Source organism: Gavialis gangeticus, unplaced genomic scaffold (genome assembly GCF_001723915.1).
Source record: "Gavialis gangeticus isolate Ggan-Ray unplaced genomic scaffold, GavGan_comp1, whole genome shotgun sequence".
Taxonomy (NCBI): Eukaryota; Metazoa; Chordata; order Crocodylia; family Gavialidae; genus Gavialis; species Gavialis gangeticus.
The window spans coordinates 11,643,120-11,663,187 of record NW_017729008.1 but is presented as its reverse complement, the minus strand read 5'-3'; the positions used below and the strand labels follow the sequence as shown (position 1 = coordinate 11,663,187).

The 20,068-nt window shown below is 44.5% G+C and overlaps 1 protein-coding gene across 1 annotated transcript in view; it reads left to right on the top strand.

The window, feature by feature from the left end:
- The window catches only part of LOC109292069 (maltase-glucoamylase, intestinal-like), a 156,425-nt gene that overhangs the window by 1,712 nt on the left and 134,645 nt on the right, over window positions 1–20,068 (top strand). Inside the window, exons 2-6 of the mRNA XM_019509322.1 lie at window positions 4,505–4,883; window positions 6,295–6,397; window positions 6,489–6,637; window positions 17,938–18,106; window positions 19,672–19,768. Of these exons, the coding sequence (XP_019364867.1) occupies window positions 4,505–4,883; window positions 6,295–6,397; window positions 6,489–6,637; window positions 17,938–18,106; window positions 19,672–19,768 (897 nt within the window). The remainder of the gene's footprint in view (window positions 1–4,504; window positions 4,884–6,294; window positions 6,398–6,488; window positions 6,638–17,937; window positions 18,107–19,671; window positions 19,769–20,068) is intronic.

The window sequence follows — 20,068 nt, the reverse complement described above, 5'->3', positions numbered from 1 at the left end:
CCGCCCGCCCGCCCCTCCCCTGCCTTGTCCTGAAATCCAAGATGAGGGCCTTTTTCCCCTCATGTAGTATGGGGGTAAAACCACATCTAGGATTCGAGTGAATGTGGTATTTGGATTTGGCCAAAAGTAAATGGATGTGAGGCTTCTCTGTGAGGAAGATGGCTATAGGTCACTGAGAACGATAGTCTACCTCACCAATATCCCGTGTATCTGGGCCTTACCCTGACTCCTTTGCTCTTATTTGCCCAGACATCTGAATTGTCAAATCTAATGCAGCTGCTTTGGACGTTTCATTTTTTTTCTCCAGGGGAGTCTCCTATCCCCAAACCCTGTTGTACCTTTAAAGCAGGTACCTTTTAGGCTACTGAAAAAGGTCAGGAGGAGGCAGAAGCATAGATATGGATTGGGGAAGCTTGAGGTGAAAAAGAGAAGGCATTATGGGAGGAAACAGGCATTGGGAGGCACAAGGAGGGAAGAATGGATTATCAGAAGATAGCTAGTAGTCCTATTAGCACCAGTATGTAGCTGCAGATGAAATACCCAGCAGTGAAGCTCTATTTATGAAGATATGATGACTTAGTTCCGAAAAAAATAGACAAGAAATAAAGTAAATGTGCACTGAGAATATTGTCCAAGGATTTGTGAAAGGTCAGAGAGTCTTTAGAGATGCTTGTTAACAGATAATCATGAACATTGCTGACCTCCTGAGGCAGTGGAGTGACTGAGGTGGAGGACAGGAGGAAGAGAAAATGATTTGTTTGATTGTTGCTGACAGACACTTTGGAGGGAGTCTTCAGAGTTCATTTTTAACTTCAAGGAACCCTCTTATCCCTTTCTTTCTACTCATTTCTCTCTGATACGTAACACTGTTTTGGAATAAATGCCTTTCTAGCTATGGAGAAGGTAGCTTGAGTCTTCCCTTAAAGCTCACTGGTTTTGTGCTTAGATTGATTGTGGGGACTGCTAATAATGTGGGGAAAATGATCTCCCTTATTGACTTAGGTGGAGATGCAACCCCCTTTTTTTCCCCCTATCTCCCGAGACACCAGCAAATCCCTTGTCACTAACTACCTGCCCTGCCAATAGCCTTGGGGGGCTTTAACTTTTGTCTGTGGCCAGCGGTCAGTTCTGGGCTGACTTGTCATTTTGACAGTTCCAGCAAATCCAGGGTCCTGCGGTGGTCAAAACAGAAGGTGGAGGATGAGGATAGACCCTGAGATTTCATTCTTGTTAGAGACCTGACTGGTTCTTCCACAGAGATCACATCCACATTCTCTTCTGAGAGCAGCTGGTTTGCAGGTCTTGCGTGTTTAATGTGAGAGTTTCATGTGTTGGCATTTCCCCTGCTCCTCTGGCACAAACAGAGCAGAAAAGATGAACACCTGCTTACACTCCCACACCCCTACTCAGGCATGCCTATTCCGATCTATAGGGCTAAATAAAGTTAAACCAGCGTCCTAAAAGGTTGTTTAGCTGATTATACTGAGGGTGGCATCTGCTTTAAAGATTTAGAAGAAACCTTTTAACTAAGACACTGTTGAATAAAATAAACTACTGCATTTCTCCTCTATCCTCTGGGTCAGTGCTATGACTGCCTGCTGGAGTGAGGCAGAAAACAAAATTAATGACCTCAGTCGCTTCTAAAGAAGCCCAGGTCATTGCCTGTCTCCAGCTGATGTGACAGCTTGTGAAGCATTGAGTTATTTTACTTTTTAACCACCCTTCCCCCACCCCTTGCTTATAATTTTCAGGCTGTCTTGTGTTTGTACTAGTTTCAACCCACTCCAGCACTAACAGTGTGAGTGTTTATATGGATCAACTGCCGAGGTTCATACCTCTCTGTCATCTAACTCTACAGATCAGGTCAAGATGATGATACACTGCCAAAACCTTCAGCAATTGGTCTATATAAATACATTCCCTGTTTCTAGTGCTAGTGGTAAAGCAATCATAGGAGATTTCCTTAAAATCATAGGAGATTGTCCTTGTGGACAAGTGCTCATCTGTCATTCCTATACTCTTTACATCCTTTACTTGATAATAACTGAAGAATTGTGGAAAATTGAAACTTTGAAGTAAAGCAACAGTTTCATCCATTATTCTGGCATTCTGTATTCTATATTAACTGTTAATTTGCTGCTCTGAAAAAGCAAAATGCAAATATAATATTGCCCCTACTATCTGTAGTAGATTTTTCCTATAATATTCAATGCTAATAGCTAGTTGCCAGCACTATAGAGGTTCTGTCTTGCAAATCCATGTTAACATGGTATATTCCATCGATTTTAGTAGGATCCTTTACATTCAAGAAGAATTGCTGTATTAGGCCAATAATTAGGAAAGCAGTTATGTGCCTGTAGCAGGGAACCTACACCGTTACCTGGGCACAGTGGCAGGAGAGGAGAGCTCCTGTCACCTTAAAAGAATGTGTGGAGCCACAGTGGCAGGTGTGCAGGCTGGCCCTTAATTAGGAGGAAACCCCTGTGTATGGTTGGGAAAAAGCCACATGAAGGAAAGGGGGCAGGGCTTCCAGGCGTATAAACTCAGGACCTGAGCCAGAGCAGGCAGCCAGGCCCTGCTGGGAGAGGAGATCCCAAAGGGAAGCTCGCTGCGGGAAGCAGTACCCACAGATACCTGAGCTACCCACAAGTGAGAGGGAGCCTAGCTCTGGGAGTTATAGTTTGTGTAAGGATACTCAAGGACAAAGGGGTGACCTTTGTGAAAGCGGTTTGCATATATTTCAGTTGTACGGGTGTATGGTTGTTAACGTTTGCTGACTGGCTGGAGACCTGGGAGTGGTTGTGGGGGTGGAGGGGCCACGGGCGAGGTACGTGGTAGGCACGCTACGCTGCGAGGCTGAAACCTGAAGAGCCCCTTTGTCCAAGTCAGTGCATCTGGGCTAAGCGGCCTTAGCTGCAGGAAAAAGGGGCTGAGGCCAAACAGGCTGAAGCCCAGACAAGGGTTAGGGTCTGAGGGGCCCAGTGTTAGTCCAGGCAGAAAGAGAGAGAGAGGGACTTGGGGGAGTCGGGGTCTGAACTCCAAACTAAGCAGGCCAGGCAAGTCCATGGGGGGGGGCAGGGATGAGGAAGAGCACCTAGAGCTTGTCAGCTTCTAAGGGCAGCGGTCCCTTTTCATCAGCAGCATCACAGGTGTGGCAGAGAGACGTTAGGGGTGCCTACAGATTTTAGAGGCTGCACTCCAACTCCTGGTGGTTTACACAAAGCACCATGAGTTTAGAGCCACCCCCCACCCCCGACTGAACAGATGTTTACCTGTTGGGTGAGGGCGCTCGAGCCTGCCTGTACCGTCCCTGGACAGCAGGCAGAGGTGTTCCAGCACCCTCCCAGGAGGCTGCCAAACCACCCATCTCCTCAGCCCTGCCTCCCACCCCCCAGCTGCAGCCACAGCAAACCCAGCTAGCAGCTGCATGCTGCTGCTGTCAGAGGCTTGGGTGGGGAGTGGGGGAAGGGAGCCCCCCACTTCAACCCTCCCAGGTACCCCAGCACCTAGCTCCCCCTTCCCCCCCTCCTCTGCTGCACAGGAAGAAGACTCTCTCTTCTCTGTGACAGGCCCACAAAGGCACATATGAAAAATTAACCCTCAAGGGAACATGAACAGAAGTTCCCTAAGGCACTGTGCTCTGACGCGCCTTCAGCTAATAGCTAATTTATCAAGGATAAATTTTTTACATGATCAACCATTTTAAAAGTGCTCTGCAGCTGTGAACATGTGTTATGTCATGGCTGTAGAGTGCTTTCAGGGACCAGATCACGCAAAAATGTAACTGGTGTAAGCTCCCTAAAGGAAGATGCCGAGAGCTGGGAGCAAAGAGCCGAGCAGGGTCAAGGTGGCCACTAGGGGCTTCACGGCAGCCCCAGGGTGCCATCCTGTTACGGTGCCTAATAAGTGTAAGACCCTGAGGATGATTAGCTGTTAGTTTTTTGTTTTTGTTCCACTATTGTTATCTAACTTTTAGTGATGAATAAATGAACTATAATATACACAGTTATAATAAGAGTAAACAAGCATAACATTCAACTGTTAGAGTGAAGCAGAAATTTTCATTCTTGTTTGAGAGAAAATTTTAAGACAACCTTGAGTATGGAGTTGCTTCTTATGCCTCCATAATGATACCAGATTTTGCCTTACCCATATTTTAGCTTCTAGTTTGGTTTCAGACGATTTCAAATGACTCACTCTTCAACTGAACACCACTGACGCTGAGCACCGTAACACACAACTGCCTATATATAAGAACCACAGCCATGGGGAATCGTTACAACTCTCTGGAAGAAATATCCACTTCTGAGTAAGAAGAATACAGGAAAATGTTCTGAAAGCTAGAATTGAACTAATTTTGAACCACGAGTAAGCTCCTTCCAGGTCACCACAGTTACACAAGTCATGTCTGCTAGCCCCCAACTCAGCAAAAGACGAACATTGCAGTGTTTCACATTCAACTCATGTTTTTGTTATTCATTTACTATTTTCTTGCCTGATTTAGTGCTCTTTCAGTCATCTGGCTCAAACATTTGTTCAACAACTATCTCTGAAGACCTCAGGAGAGACTGTCACCCAGAACCTGGGGCTACTGAAGCGGCCTGCCTAAGTCGTGGGTGCCGGTGGTGCGAGACAAGTAGCCTTAATGTTCCGTTTTGCTTCTATGACTCCACTGAAGATGCAGCTTGCCCCAGTGATGTTCCAGTTCAGAAGCGCATTGACTGCCACCCACAGCCCGGTGCCTCAAAAGAAAAATGTGAAGCAAAGAGTTGCATTTGGTGTTCTACAAAAGTTCCTAATGCTCCATGGTGCTATTTCCCAGCAAATGATCCTTATGGCTACTTTGCAACTGAGAAGCCACAAAAGACAAGTAAAGGATGGAGGTAAACCAATCCTACTTCATTCTTTAATGATTCTTAGTGCATTCACAAAGGAAGTAGCGGGGTCTTCAGCAAGCTGGCTCCTATACCTGGCTGGCACTGGCCTTCTGAAAGATACATGACCTCTGTGGTAAGGATTATACTAGGCAACTCTCCAAGGCACTTTGAGATCTGCTGATCAAGAACTCTGTCAGGACCAGGGCTTATTTTTTGTTGTGATTTGGTCTGAAGGCCCCCCAGATGACCTACTTTGGATTCTGGTTCTAGAATGAATAACTGTGGAGCAGGGATGAGCAATTAATTTGGGCCAGGAGACCATTTAGAGGATTAGGTGAGCTGTCATGGGCTGGGTCAGCATCCCCCTTCCCTCCCACCAAGCTCCCTATGTGGCCCTCTGCCCCAAATAATTGCCAACCCCTGATCTAAGGGCAGAGAGGTGAGTGGATAAGGATTAGGGGAACCTAATCTTTGTTCCCCCTTCTCCCTGCATCCCCTTCCTTGCTCTGAGTTTCTGGCACATGTCTGGGCCTGGCCAGTGCTGTTCTGTGTTCCCATGCACCACTTCAGGCCACATGGGTGCAGCTGGTACAGCTCCTGCCTGCCCTGGCCACGTGCCAGGGACTTGGGATCTGGCAGAAGCCATGCCAGCTGTGCCCATATGGAGTGGCTCATGAGAGCACAGCACAGCACCGCGTTAGCGGCATCCATGCACTTACCAGGCAGAACCCAGATCACCCGTGACTTCTGGCCCTCTTCTCCCTGTAGCCCCTCCCCCACTAGCATGGAGAGCCATACCTGAACTTTGACTTGCCAGGGGCCATGCTATCTGGTCTGCAAAGGGCTGCAGGGTTGGAGCTGTGCCCAGACAGCTTTGCCTGGCAGAAGCCTGGCCAGGAGCTCAACATCCCCTGTCTTGGAGTGTACACTGGGAGCTGGGGGCAGGACAGGGTGGGTCAGCCAGGGTGGGGGGTGGCTCCTGCTGCTGCAGCCAGCTATGTCAGGGGGAAGGGAGAAGAGCAAGAGGCACCAAAACCCAGGGCAGCTGCAGGCTGGATACGATTCTTCAGAGGAGCAACTGCAGGCTGGATCCAGCCCATGGTCTGTATTTTGACCGTGGAGAGGCACATATTTTTTCCCCAGACCTCTCTTGTGGCACATATCAGACTTCCCCAAAGAGTAACCATCAGATGATGTCTAGTCTAGCTGATTTTTTGGGAAAGAAAAGGTCCTCTTGTGCCCACATATGATTACACCCACTGACAAAATCCTGGGTGTTTGAAGCTCTAATGCAGATGGAAATTGTGGTGAGTTAACAGGGTGGACTAATTTATTATGTTTCCCTGCATGACACTGTTCTTGTACTCAAATGGCTTTTTAAAATTTTGTTTGACAATTAAATATTTCTGTGTTGTAGAGTAATGCTGACAAAACTTGACACTATGTCACTGTTTGGTAATGATATTTCTCCTGTTGCCATGGATGTGGAGTTCCAGACAAATGACAGACTCAGATTTAAGGTGAATATTGAGAAAATGAAGCCATTTAGACCAAATACCTTAAGCCAAGCAGCTGACTAACTGATGTGTGCCTGTTTCCACTTTGGTTCAGATATATGATCCTAACAGTGAAAGATTTGAAGTTCCACTCAAGATTCAGTCATCTGCTGCTGCTGCTGCTGACACCAGCTATGACATTGAGTTCATAAATCATTCCTCCCTTCAGTTTAAAATCATAAGGAAAAGCTCAGGAACGGTGCTGTGAGTACAAAGTATATTAAGATTGTGTAGACTGTGAGAGGGAGAGAGAGATGAGAGAAGCAGTATTTCTCATATATTATTGCATGGTTCAGCATGGCTGAAAGAAAAAAATGTCTTTCTACTCACAAACATAAATTATAGAAGATATGCACACAAATGGTTTCTAGTACATTATGCTGAGTCCCACTAGAAAGCACAGTCCAGAAGTATTTGCTGTGAACATAAGCACTTCTATTTACTGATAACATTTTAAGCTGGTGCAAGAAAGCATGATCAGCAGGGGTCCTGGTTTTCTCTGTTTAAAAATGCAAAATTCTCTGATTAATCCCCCCCAAATCTGCATTTTTCTGCGATTAAAATGAAATGCCACTGCATATATCGATATCAGTTGAACACAAGGTTTTATTGACATATTTACAATTTTAAAGCAATTTAAAAGCCTGCCAGTGTCTCAATCATTATAATAAAATAAATTCTAAATACCTATATATTTAGGCATTTAATTTTTTTTTTATGGGGTATAGCTGCAGTCTGAGGGGAGTGGTAGTGGCGGTGGACAGGCCATGGCACAGGGTAGACCCATGGCCTAGTGCATGAGTCTGTTGCTGCTTGAACTGCTGATGGCATGGCTGGTGAAGAGGTCCCAACAGTAGTTGTAATGGTAGTGGTGTCAATGAGTCTCACTGCTCCACTCTGCCTTCCCTGGGTCCTGCCCGCTGGGCTGCAGAGGTGGCTTTTGCCTGTGCCAGTCAGGCCAGGCTACAGCTTGGTGCCCACTGTGGGTGCAGAGATCTGCAGGGGCACATGCCCCCCTGACACATTGCCTATGCCCCTCCATTTCCCTGATGCATTGCCTATGCCCCCCATAGACTTACCTGCAGGAAGCTGTAGGAGTTGCTCTCCGCCACACTGCCTGGCTGCCATGTGCATGTGTGGTGTGCACATGCACGTGGCACCCTTTCCTGTGATCACCCTTCTCCCACTTCTCCCAGCCCCAAGCAGCTCCTTGTAGGCTGGAACTCTGCCAGACTACAAGGGAAAACCCGTGGTTTCCCATGGTTTGTCTGCATTTTTCCATGGCAAATAGAAAACCCGGATCCCTGATGATCAGATCGTTCAGATCTGTTTGTTCCCTGATAAAAGTCTAGCTGGAGTTCTTTGCAGTGTGTCTGCAATGCAACAAAAAAGAGTGTCTAGAGATATTTCTAGGGAAATATTTTGATTTTTGGGAGGCCTCTTTCTGGTTGCCTAACTTCAGAAGCCTGAATGGGTTATGATTTGCTAAATACCTATTCTCTAAAAATTAGGCTACTTAAATGTTTTGGTCACTACTAACTCTAGTTGTTCTTTAAAGTGTAGGGAAAGGTATAAGAGTAATAGGGACATAATGCAAGTAAGTGTAAGTTCTTTCATGCTGTACTTTTTATCAAAGGAAAAACATGCAGGCGTCAGCAAACAATGCCCAATTTTATATTTTTCTCATTTAATACACATCTAATTAAAAATTATCTTTGATTGCTGCCCTATGATCTCTCTTTTTAACAGCTTCACAGCCAATTTTGTAAAGTTTTTCTTTTAACAGAGCACTACAATTTAGTGTATTAGCATCACTCCAATAACAAAATCATTTATTTCCTCATTAGTCATAGTGGTCCTGTGCAAGTATAGGGCTAAGTTAAATGTTCAATTTTCCATTTTTTGTTCTGAGAGGTATTTATCTCTCTAGCCCTTTTTTATAATAACTGATAAATGTTCATTAATTAGAACTGTGAAACAAGAAGTGAATACTTAGTAAAGAATGACTGCTAACTGGTTCAGAATACCATTCCTGTTTCTTCTTCTAGCTTCCTACCCATCCAGACTTCAACATTTAGTTCAGGTCCTACCCATCCAGACCTCAACATTTATGAAGAATTTGATAGTTTCCGCTAATTTTGGTGTCTCCATTTTTGGTTGCCCAACTTGAGAACTCGGGGGCTTAATTTATAGAGATGTGAACACACAGCTGCAGGTGCAGTCACCGAGAACTGTTGGTGCTCAGGTCATCTGAAAAATGGACCTGACTGCCCAGATTTTCAAAAGAGCTTGCTACTTGGTGTATCTGGTTTGCTGTCATTGGGAGTTGAGGATTTTTAAAGCATGGTCCTATGTGTTTGAAATGGGGCTTTCCAATACAGTGATCACTTCTGAACTGTGGCGGCATAGAGGCAGTATCAGCTTTGCAAGAGAAAGCAAAGCTCATTCAACCTATGTTGCCAGAAAGAGGAAGATAGAGGGCAGTCTTGGTTAATATCTGCATCAGCAGCAAAGATCTCAGTAGTTATTCTTCTATCAGAAATTGCCATTTTAAAAGCATATGTTGTTTCAACCCAAACGATAAAACTGTTCTGAAACTTACCCAATTAAAAAAAAAAAAGTCTTCATCTTCCATGTAGTTACTGGGCTTTACCCCACATCTGAAGACAATACCATTACTAAACCATGATGATTGCTAAGGACTGAGTTTGCTCAAAGTGCATGTAGAAAGGAAAATGATGTATTCCTGGGAAATTACACTTTACCTCAAATGGCACAGAGCAAGCAATACTATAAAGGTCTTTTCTAGCTGAGACAGATTCCTCTCGCACCTGAACTCCATTTCTAGTTAAATTTCATGTGTGATCAATAAAAAAATATATCTTCCTATATTCTACTTGGCATAAATGCCTGGATTGGATGGTTGGGCATATACCCTTAGCCCAGTAAACAGAGATTTACACTCATCACCTTTTTAGTGCTCATGAAAACTCTGTATTTCCCATTGCATCCTCACTATCATACTTCCTGGTTTAGAAGTCATAATGTCTGTAATTTGCTTGATAGTATAAGGCCGAGATTGTGTCAGGGAATGCTACAGCCATATTCCCACAGGTGACAGGATCAGTACAGATGGATCTATGATAAATCAACCAAGGGTAAACCTAGTGTAGAGAAGGCTCCTGTGGAACCTAGATAGTACTTTTCTCCAGTGTGCTAGCTAAATCTTCTGAAAAGGAGTTTTAACAATATGATGGTGAAAACAGGTCTAGGCACCTGGGATATTTCTATACATAAGGGCTCCCACCTCTACCGTGCTTTCAGCTGAACCCGTGTTTGACCCACTGGGAGTTGTTTTGTGAAACCTTTTAGTGTAGGCAAGGCAGGAGGGTCCAACATGGTTAAAGCAGCAATCCTATGAATACAGCAATCAGTTCACTGTGCTTTTGCTGCTGCTGCAGCAGCAGGAGTCTTTGTGGAACTGCCATCAAACAAGCTTTGTCTGGGAAAATTGCTCCTTGGTAATGATGGGTGTCAGCTGCGGGAGCAGCTGATCTGGTACTGAGCACTGCTACTATAGCCAAGGCCAAAGCAGCACTCTATACAGTTGCAGAAGCCATTTCTGAAATAGCACTGACCATACATTGCCTTTGCTACATTGCTATTAAACCTTGCTGAGTACCAGTTGCTGACACTCACTGTTAGCAAGGGGTAATTTTCCGTGTCTAATCAGGGCTGCAATGTAAACAAATGTGCTTCTGGCCAGCTGACACAGGCTTACAGAAAACTGTCTGTTACCAACCAGGAACAGCGGCAGCAAAGTTGATGGCTCCTTCCCTCTAGAAAGCCTAAGGGTACAGACATGTATAACAAGTGAACCGTCCAAAATGTCACTGTTTGGGAAGTGTCATGATTGTTATGGGACAGAGTGCGGACACACATAACAAGCCATTCCCCAATGTCACCGATGAGGAGAACCAGTTCACAATTTGTATGAACTGTTGTGGGTCAGACAACAAAGGGTGGGATTGAACTTCCAGCCCGCCTCACAGTGGGGGAGTGGGGCTGGGGGAGTGCTTGCCAGGGGTGGTTGACTTGTGGGTGGGGACATTTTCACTCTTCTGCTTTTCCATCTCACCTAAATATGAGTTCAATACATGTCCATAGCCTGCGCTTCATTGAACTCTGCAATGAGCTTGCCTGACCTAGTGGGGTGGGGACAGTGTTTGGACTCAAAACCCATGCTTTTGGGTTTCCAGGGACTGGGGAGGAATGATGAGGTTCAGTAGGAAATGGGTCATTAGAAAAAATATTGTTCAAGCAGTGCAAACAGTACCAACAAAAGGAAAAAAATGGGGGTGGGCAGCAGTTTTCTGGCTGTATACTAAAGTGGCCAGTTGCAGTGGAAGGACGAGGAGTGATGTGGTGTGGGATGCCTGGAGAACTGACCACGTCTGTGTCACAAATATTTGGTGCTGGACTCGATTCTCTGGGTATACTTTTGAACAATTCTAGGCAGCTTTAAACCAATTTAGCAGCCTTGTCTGTCTGTCCATTTCAGGTCTAAGCCACATTTAAGCAGGTCTAAGTGTTATGTGTATCTGTGCCCTAAAAATATAATGTTTTAAAGCCATTTACCCAAATCATTTCAATAGCAGTGGCCCTGACATTTCCCTGATAGGCATGTGTGGGAACCCTGTGTTCAAAGCCCTTTCCTCCCGGAAGAGGTTTAGTCAGATGCTTTGTGGCTTTGTCTTCCTCTATGCCCTGCACGGGTTTCCAGTATGAGAGCAGGAAAGGCCCCAGGCCCGTAGGAAGAGTCCAAGGTGTGGGGCTGAAGGTGATGTGCACCATTTCCAGCCCCTCGCATACACACACAAACACAAGTCCTGGATGGGATCTAGTCAGATGGTCATACAGCTCCTGGCTTGTATTCAGAGTCACCTCCAAGCAGAGGATTCCCTTCAGTGGGAAGATCTGGGCACAGGGAGAGACTTGGGAAAAACCTGCTCATTTCCATATGTGAGGAGAGTGGAGTGAATTAGCCATGATAAATACTCAAATCACATTTTTAAGGAGTCAAAAAGAATTGCACCCACTCATCAGCCCTTTGGCATCTCAGTGAAGAACTGACCTATATCAATCAAGGTCATCAATAAGAATAAGCATGGCTGAATGACAGATTTCCTTGCATTGCAGTGCCTGAATGAAAGATAAATACTTACCAGACAATACCAGCAGACCACAGACACTGGTGTATCTTCCAGCTGTTCTTGTTCAACAATCTCCCATTGGAAAATGATCCCAAAGTCTCATGCACCTTTTTGCATGGAGCTTGTTTGTCTTCCTGAAATAGCTGTTAATTCTTGTTCAACTTTACTAACATGCCTGAAAGAGCCTATAATCTTGTGAGTGTAATGGCTGAGCACTTGGGTACGCAGGTGCCACAAAGCTGTATAGGGAACAGTACGTTTCTGCCCAAAAGCTTCCACCATTTCTAGACTGTAAGTATTCTAGCTTCCTTTAATACCCTCTTTTTTCCTTTGTCTATCTTATCTGCACTGCCATGTTTGTTCCAGATCCAGCAGACAGGTATTCACCCTTTAGACTCCATCACAGTGGTGCAGTATAGCACAGGAAGAAGCTGTAGAAGGATTCAGCTCTGTCTATTAGAAAAATCCATTCCAGCTCTGCCACATGGATAAGCAAAGTCAACACCTGAAAATATTGTGGGTGGGAGTGGGTCAAACTCTAGGGGCTGCAAATGTTCCTGAATATTACTTGCAGGCATTACTGCAGCTGTCTGTGTTACGTGGAGAGCTTTTGTGATGGCTAACCTACCTTAGCGCAGCTTAGGATCAGACAGGCTGCATTCTGGGTTCTGTCTAATCAGAGTAAATGGGGAGAGGAATGAGTTGTTTAATGTGAGGAGCATGAAGGAATGATTGCAAGCCTCCTGCAGAGACCAGGGATCAGAAGTAAAACCGAACATCCAACTGCACAAAAGACTAAATGGCTCACTTCAAATCAATCAGACAGCAGACCGCTTGTACACATCTGTGGGGGCTGGATTAACCAGAGCTCTGCAGGAAATGCCCTGAGCATCATCAGGGTAATATGCAGTCTGAGGAAGAGTGCTCTTCCCCCTTCTCTTCTTTCACACCTACAATCAGAGACATTTTCTCTGTCTTGCAGCCTCTCCCCTTCTCTCTCCTTCTACAGTTCTTTCCCTTTCATGTTACCTCTCTTTCTATTGCCTTCCTGTTTTACACTCCTCTCTTCCTTTTCCCCCTTGTTCAGCTTTCTTACTATCCCATCTATGGTCAAACAGCCTCCTGCTGGGGTCCAGGTCACTCCTGTTAAGCCAGGAAAGGGGAAGAGGAAGATGCTGAAGTATGAGTTAGCAGGTGCGGCTGCAGAGGACTCTGGGGAGGCAAACGTGCAGAGAGCAGCTGGGAGCGGACTCCGTGGAGTCCTGCAGAATGTCTCCGTTAGAGCTGAGTAGGAAACAGTTTTTCCAAAGGATCCTGGTGCCTGGGGACCAGCTTGGGCTGGAGGGGCTGCAGGTCCAAGTGCCTGTTCTGAACCAGGCAGAGCAGATCCCCAAGACTGAGGTCACCAGACTGTTGGTTCTCCTAGGGTGTGGCACTCTCTCTAGCTGATGATGTATTTCTGGAAATATTTTGGTTTTGGTAAATTGGTACTCTCCAGGGAAGAACAGTTTTGGTAGAAAGTTCCCAGCAAGCTCCAGTTTAACCCAGTTGCTACTCCTGGGGCAATGTCTGCCTTGGACATCATGTGGATGTGAAATTCTCAGAGGAAGGAATGGGGACATCCGTCATAGCAAAGAAAGTATTAGGCCCCACTAAGAGCAGGGTAGGGAATAAACCAAACAGATTATAGTGCCATCATATTGCTCAGTAACAGTCTCTTGTGTTGAACACTGCTGACTTTTATTCATGCCATTGATACAGCAGCAATAGAAAAATCCCTGTGCAGACAGGGACAGGGATTCCTTAGAGAAGAGGGTGAAAGGCTGGGACTGTTTAGTTTCAAGCAAAAATGAGCAACTGGAAAATGCCCAATTAAATTTAAAAGTATCAAATACAAAACCAATGCAAAGAAATGCTGTTCTACTCAGTTCCTAATTAATCTCTGGAAACCACTGCCACAAGATATTAATGTGACAGAGAGTTGGGTAGGACACAGAAAAGAACTACTCACTAATTTGTATAAAAAAGAATCAACAATGGTTTCCATAGCTAATAACATTTTAAGGGACCCTTATACTGTAGATCTTAAACCAGTTTGGTATTCAGTTAGCCAGAAATTTCCTTAACAAACAAAGGTGTCAGTTTTGGGGGCTTTCCACCATCTATTGGAATATCTAGGTGTTTTTAGAGATGTGATACTGGAGTGTGTTTAGATGGCTTTCTTTCATGATGTAGTATAAATAATGTAAGACAGTATCTCTGGTAGCCAGGTAAAATCTCTGATATCTCTATTAAGGGCATGGAATGCTTTGCTAGGTGGCACAGTTGGGGAAATCCCAGAACAAATAACTGAATCTAATCAAAATCTTTCCTAATTTCAAAACAGCTGCTGCAGAGTTCAGCTGGCTTTTTATTGATTCTGATAGTAACTACAGGCATCACTTGCCAGGAGGACAGTTTACAATAGGCAGAGCCATTAGAATGATTTACAGTGCTATTGTCTTAAACTGCAATTCTGCTAAAAGCAACAGAGGCAAATTGTGTGCAACTTGCATAGCTTACATTTGCTTTCAGTTCATCAGTTATTATTCTTTCAGGGTATTTGTGGCATTGTAATCATTGAGATTTATTTTCTGTAGGCACGGAGGATGTAGGTAACTTGTTTACCTAATTAGTTTTCAAAATAAAAATACACCAATGTAAGTCATTGCTATTCAGATAGATGCTGAGAAGCATGGTGATATGTGCATTTTAAGAACCCAAACAGAACTGAACTGATGCTTGTAAATGCATCCTATAGTTCATTAGCAATTCTTTATTAGAACAGCAGCCTTTGAGCTGTCTTCAGTGGACAACATGTGTTCTCTGGAAAAACTGCTGGTCACAGGGTGCTTTCTTCCATGTGTCCATTTCTTAAATTACATTAAAAGATGGAAATATAAGAATTATTTTTTAGTATTCCCTTTCCAATTATGCAGTGGTCGGAGTTGCCGAATGCAGGGGGAGACGATAAAAGCAATGCGTAAGATGGTAAAAAATGACTTAGGCACTCAGTAGTTTAAGTCTCAATGGGCATGTCTACACATGCAGTTAATGCGGCTGAATAAACTCTGGCATAGTTTGTGCCTGCGTTTATTACTCCCGGGCACCACATTTGCATGTGCACCTGGGGACCACAGTACATTGAGCCAGGTTGGAGCAGCCTCAGCTGGCAGGAGGCCCTGGGGTTCAGCCTGCCAGCCCAGGGCTTCTTGACCTGGCTCAACCTGCTATAGCAGGGGTCAGCAACCTCTGGCATGTGTGCCAAGAATGGCACGCAAGGCCATTTTGCTCAGCACACCACCGCCAGCCTGGGCTCTAAGCAGCTGCTGCCAGCCACAGAACACAGGCTGCTCCCAGCAGCCGGATGGGAGGTGCGAGCCCTGCTGCAAGCAGACTGGGCTCTGTGGGCCAGCTGCAGCTGGGAGGCTGCAAACAGCTGCTCTGGCATGTCAGCACTCCAGCACCTTCCAAGGTAGTCATTGTGGCTTTTTTGGCACTCTGGCCAAAAAACATTGCCTACCCTCGTGCTATAGAGAGGCTGGCTGGGGCACAAGGGTGCTCCAGTGGAGAGCTAGCCAGCAGGCAGCCCCCACACTGAAGTACCCTCCTGCCCCAGCGAGCCTGTCAGCATCTACAGTACATGTGCATTTCAGCAGAGTAAATAGTTTCACCATAGGATAGTACTTATGTCTGGCAGTACTGTCCTACGGCGAAGTTAATTAGTTTCCTCCATCCTAGTAGCACTGCACATGTAGACAGTGATGTCTTACTGTAGAGTTAATTAGTCGCCTCCGCAGTAATGTCTTGTGTAGATGTGCCTGCTGAAAATCACAAAAGATTTAGGGTGTAACTATAAGGCATGTTTACTCTGGAGGACATGGGAATGGATATATGATTCATAACATTTATTCTGGAGGAAATGCTATTCTGTTTTGCAATGTTGGAATCTATGACAAATTTCCAACTAATTCTGTATGAGGAAGAATAATAAAGAAACAGTCAAAGGTCAGAGGTTATGTGCTACTGCGGGCAAGACTGGCTCCAAATATTTTAATTTTTATAAGCTGTAGAGGCAAGGGTAACATAGCAGGTGGTAGAGGAAAATATTTGTGGATTTAAGCACCAAGTCTTTTCTCTTGGGTTGTTGACAAAAGTAAAGTATGCCCATCTCAGAAAGATTTTAATGTATTATGTATGTCATGATATGCCATGTGTTCTCCCAAAGTCTCACAGTTCTAAAGACTTATGACCTCTAGGTGTGTGTCACCAGCTGCTCATTTGATGGTGGGTAAGAATGACTACTTTGAAATGTCACAAGGACATAGGAGGTTTATTGGCTCAAAAGGAACTTAAATGGAGTGAAGTTCTTGGGCCAGGTAAACCTGCTGTGTACAGCAGCTGCCAGCATTGCAAGGTGAAAATGCATGTATTTTAGGAAACTAGATTAACTTGATTTCATTGCTTTTAGTTACCTTGAAAGGCTGCAGAAGGTTAATCACATTGTACTCCTTTGAAATTAACTGAGACATTTTCATTTATTTATTTTCTAAGCCACTGGATCCATTATAGTTGCACTTTCTGCTGGCAGCACAAAGAAGGCTTACCACATCTTCTTACGCTATAAATTCCTACATCAGCCAGAAATGCAAATTTTGTGCTGTCCTTTGGCTCCTGAGTCAGTCTTCTTCCTGACAAGAGGCTATAAATAGAGAAGTTCATTCTTCAGCCTCATGTACAGGGTGTGGAAGGAGGCACCTACTGATGGAAATAGGGCTTAAAGGAACAGCAGCTGTGCCAGTTGGATACTATCACAGATACCAAAATATCCAGGCCTCATTGTGCTTTCATAGGCTCAGAAATACTATAGAAACTATGAAAAGGTTAATGTTGTTTTCCAGTTATTCCCAGAGCAATCCCTTGAGCAAAGGGAGGACACTTTTCTGTCCCCAAATCATACTGTGGACAGATGCTGAATTTTGGCTGTTGAACATAACATTGTATCAGAATACATTAATTTCTTTTTCTGCATAATAGTCTCTCTAAGTAGTCAATATATACACAAAACCAGACTCCTTTTCAAATGAGAAAAAAACAAACCTGACCCAGTGGAGACAGAGGAGAGGCCTATGTTAATATTGCTCAATGGATTTGTATCTAGGAATATTTTTTTTGGTGAGAGAGAACCAAAAATAAACCCATACACTTGATATAATTTTAGAGTCCTTTCTGCTTCATGACTTCCATTCTTTAAACCAGCACATGGATGAAAATGGCATTCTCAGCACAACATTAAATCATTTGTTCCCAATCTGTTTTCCAAAATTCTTGTTTCAGGGTATAGCAGCATAAATCCGTACATTGACAATTGTATGATTCCAGGCTCTTGAGGAGGTAGTCTAAAGGTATTCCACATTTGCAGCACTTTCCACTGAAGTGATTTACTGCCGCATTGATTGTCTGTTTATCAAAACCTTGGACAATGAACCATTTATACCATTTTTGCACTTGCTGGTTTGGGCTCATTTTTTTAAATTGATGGTAACAAGGATAGATGGAATGATATGTAATGTGGTATTCAGGGCAGAGCACCATAACTTAAACACTTCTGCAAAGCCTAACTGAAGTCTTTCAAGCCTACAAGTCATCTCCTTGTATTAGTAATAGCAGTCATAACATACTGCTTAACTAAATGCTATTTAACACATTTATTTTAATCATCTAATGAGAGAAACAAGAGCAAACGTATTAATAGCAAATGTATCAAATATCTTCTCTGTGTTTGGATCAAGTGTGACGTCTTTAGGCTGGAGTCAGTAGGCAACAGCAGCTCTCAGGCCGGGGTCCAATAAAGCGTTTAACCATACAGCAAGTCTAATTTATTTAGGAGTCTACAGGTAAATGTTGGTTGATATTGCTAGACATTCTGGAGGCCACCTTCTGCATACCCCACTGGTTGTCATAGAAATAGCAAGAGAAACTGTTTATTTCAGTGATAGGATTATTTATAGTGTCTTTCTCTTATTTTATGAGATGCCTGCTTGTATTGCAGTAAAAAAAGCTTGTTTATGGACCTCAGAAACACACACAGAGTTTATCTGTTTATTTAATTTGTCTAAGTTATATGTTGAATTGTATGTGTTGCAAGAAATAAAACACACTTTCCCAGAATCTTGATTTGGTCTTAAAATGGCAAATATCATGCGGATGGGCAAAACTGTCATGTTCATGCTGTCTTTGTATTTGTCACAGGTGGGACACATCACTTGGAGATTTAATTTTTTCCAAACAGTATCTACAGATTTCAACCACTGTACCCTCCACCTCAGTATATGGATTTGGTGAACATGAACATCTGTCTTTTAAACACTATATGAACTTTGTTACCTATGGAATGTTTACCAGGGACCAGTCACCTACGGTAATTCATTTAATTATCTTGTGTAGACTTATTTCACAAAATGGAGTTGCAAAAGCAGTCATATCAAATTAACACCTCTCTTCATGTTCTAATTTCTGTTAATATAAAGTAATGGCAAAGGGAGTAAACTGTGTTTCATACAATGTTATAGAGAATGCAGCAAGTTATAATGAATTAAGCACTTATTTTGCTGAATAGTTTGCATCAGAGCCATTGTTATCGTGCTCAAAGTTCCTAACCAAAAAAAAAAAGTAGTGTGTTTAGGGGTGGTCAGGCAGGGGGCACAATGTGCACATAGCTACCAGGCAGCCTGGAGAGCTCCCGCATGTACATCTGGTGGGGGGGAGGGGGGATTCAGGCCCCCATAGGGAAGGAGGGAGTTGGGCAGGGCTGGGGCTGGGGATGCTGCCCAGCTGGGACAGTGCATGGGGCTTGGGGCTGGAATGCGCAGCTGCAGGGCCCTGGCAGGGAGCGGGATGGGGCTATGGGCAGCTCGTCCAGGGGGCTGGGGGGGGGGCTGGTTCCCCACCACTGTGCATAGTTCTGGAGGAGTTGGGGGGGCATATGACCCCCAGATCTGTGTGAGGGATAGTTGTGGGCTCACTGCTGGGCAGGCAGGGGACACTTCACAAGGATGGCGTGGAGCTCCCAGTGGCAGCAACAAGCTTCCCCACGTGCCCCATTCTGCTCTGCTGCACTGGGTCCTGTCTGCTGGTCTGCAGAGGCCCCAGAGGGAGGGCAGCAGGGCAGGGAACCCAAGCCTGCAGCAGGCAGCTTGCACCTGCCCCCACTCTGCACGCAAATCTGGAAGGCACATACCCCCCTGTGCCCCCAGGAGTGTGTGCGGTGATGGGGAGCCAGCCCCCCCACCCAAGCCCTGCTGTGGACAGCTTGAACCCACCCCTCCCATGGTCTCCACTCTGGCTGTGCTGCCTGTGGGGAGGGGGAACTGGATTCTGCTCTCCGCTCTTCCGCAACAGCTACCACCTCCTGTAGACAGCAGCTGGGGCTCGGGCGCTGCCACAGGGGACAGGGGGCTGTGAACCCAGTCCCTGGTCCTGTAGTCCTAGAAACTGTGGGAGTGGGGCTCCCGTAGCCCTCTGGCAGGGCTGGGGGGGCAGGGGGCTGTGGGTGGGGGGTGAAGGTCATGAGCAGTGCCCAGGTGGCTGTGGGTGGGGAATGAGGGGCACCAGCAGGCTGGGGGGGCAGTGGCTTGGGAGTGAGGGGCCTGGACCTGTGTCCTGATAAGCTAAGGGGGCAGGTGGAACTCTGATTTCTCATGATAAAAAACCCAAAATCAAATACCAAAATGTATTGGTATTTAGAATTCATTTTATTATAGTGATAGAGGCACTGATAAGCTCCAGATTGCTTTAAAATGATAAATGTGTCCATAAAATATTGTGGTCAATTGATACCTATATATATATAATGGCATTTCATTTTAATCATGGACTTTGTTTTTTTATCAGAGGATTTGTGTGTTTTTTATCAGAGAATCCGCAAATTTTTATCAGAGAAAACCAGGATCCCTGGTGATAAATAATCAAATGTTTATGTTTCAGCCATTTGCCAATCTTTATGGAGTTCATCCTTTTTATATATGCATAGAGAATGATTCAAATGCTCATGGTGTCCTCTTCCTTAACTCCAATGCACAAGGTAATGAGGAATATTTTCTATACCTATAGAAAATAGAATAAGTTGGCAGTTACGTTCAGTTGTTTCTTATAAATTTAAATAACTTCTTCACTGATGTTTTGTACAAATATAACAGGGTTCCTACAGTGTTACTCATAGGATTGAGATTTCTAGGAACTTTCAGAGTTTTCAAAGAGACTCATAAGTTATGATCACTGTAAAACAAGGTAATATGTGCATTTGCAACCAAAGTTATATGGTTAACTTTTAAAAATTAGATGCATGTGTGTAGAGAAATAGAAGTCAATAGACATTTCCTCT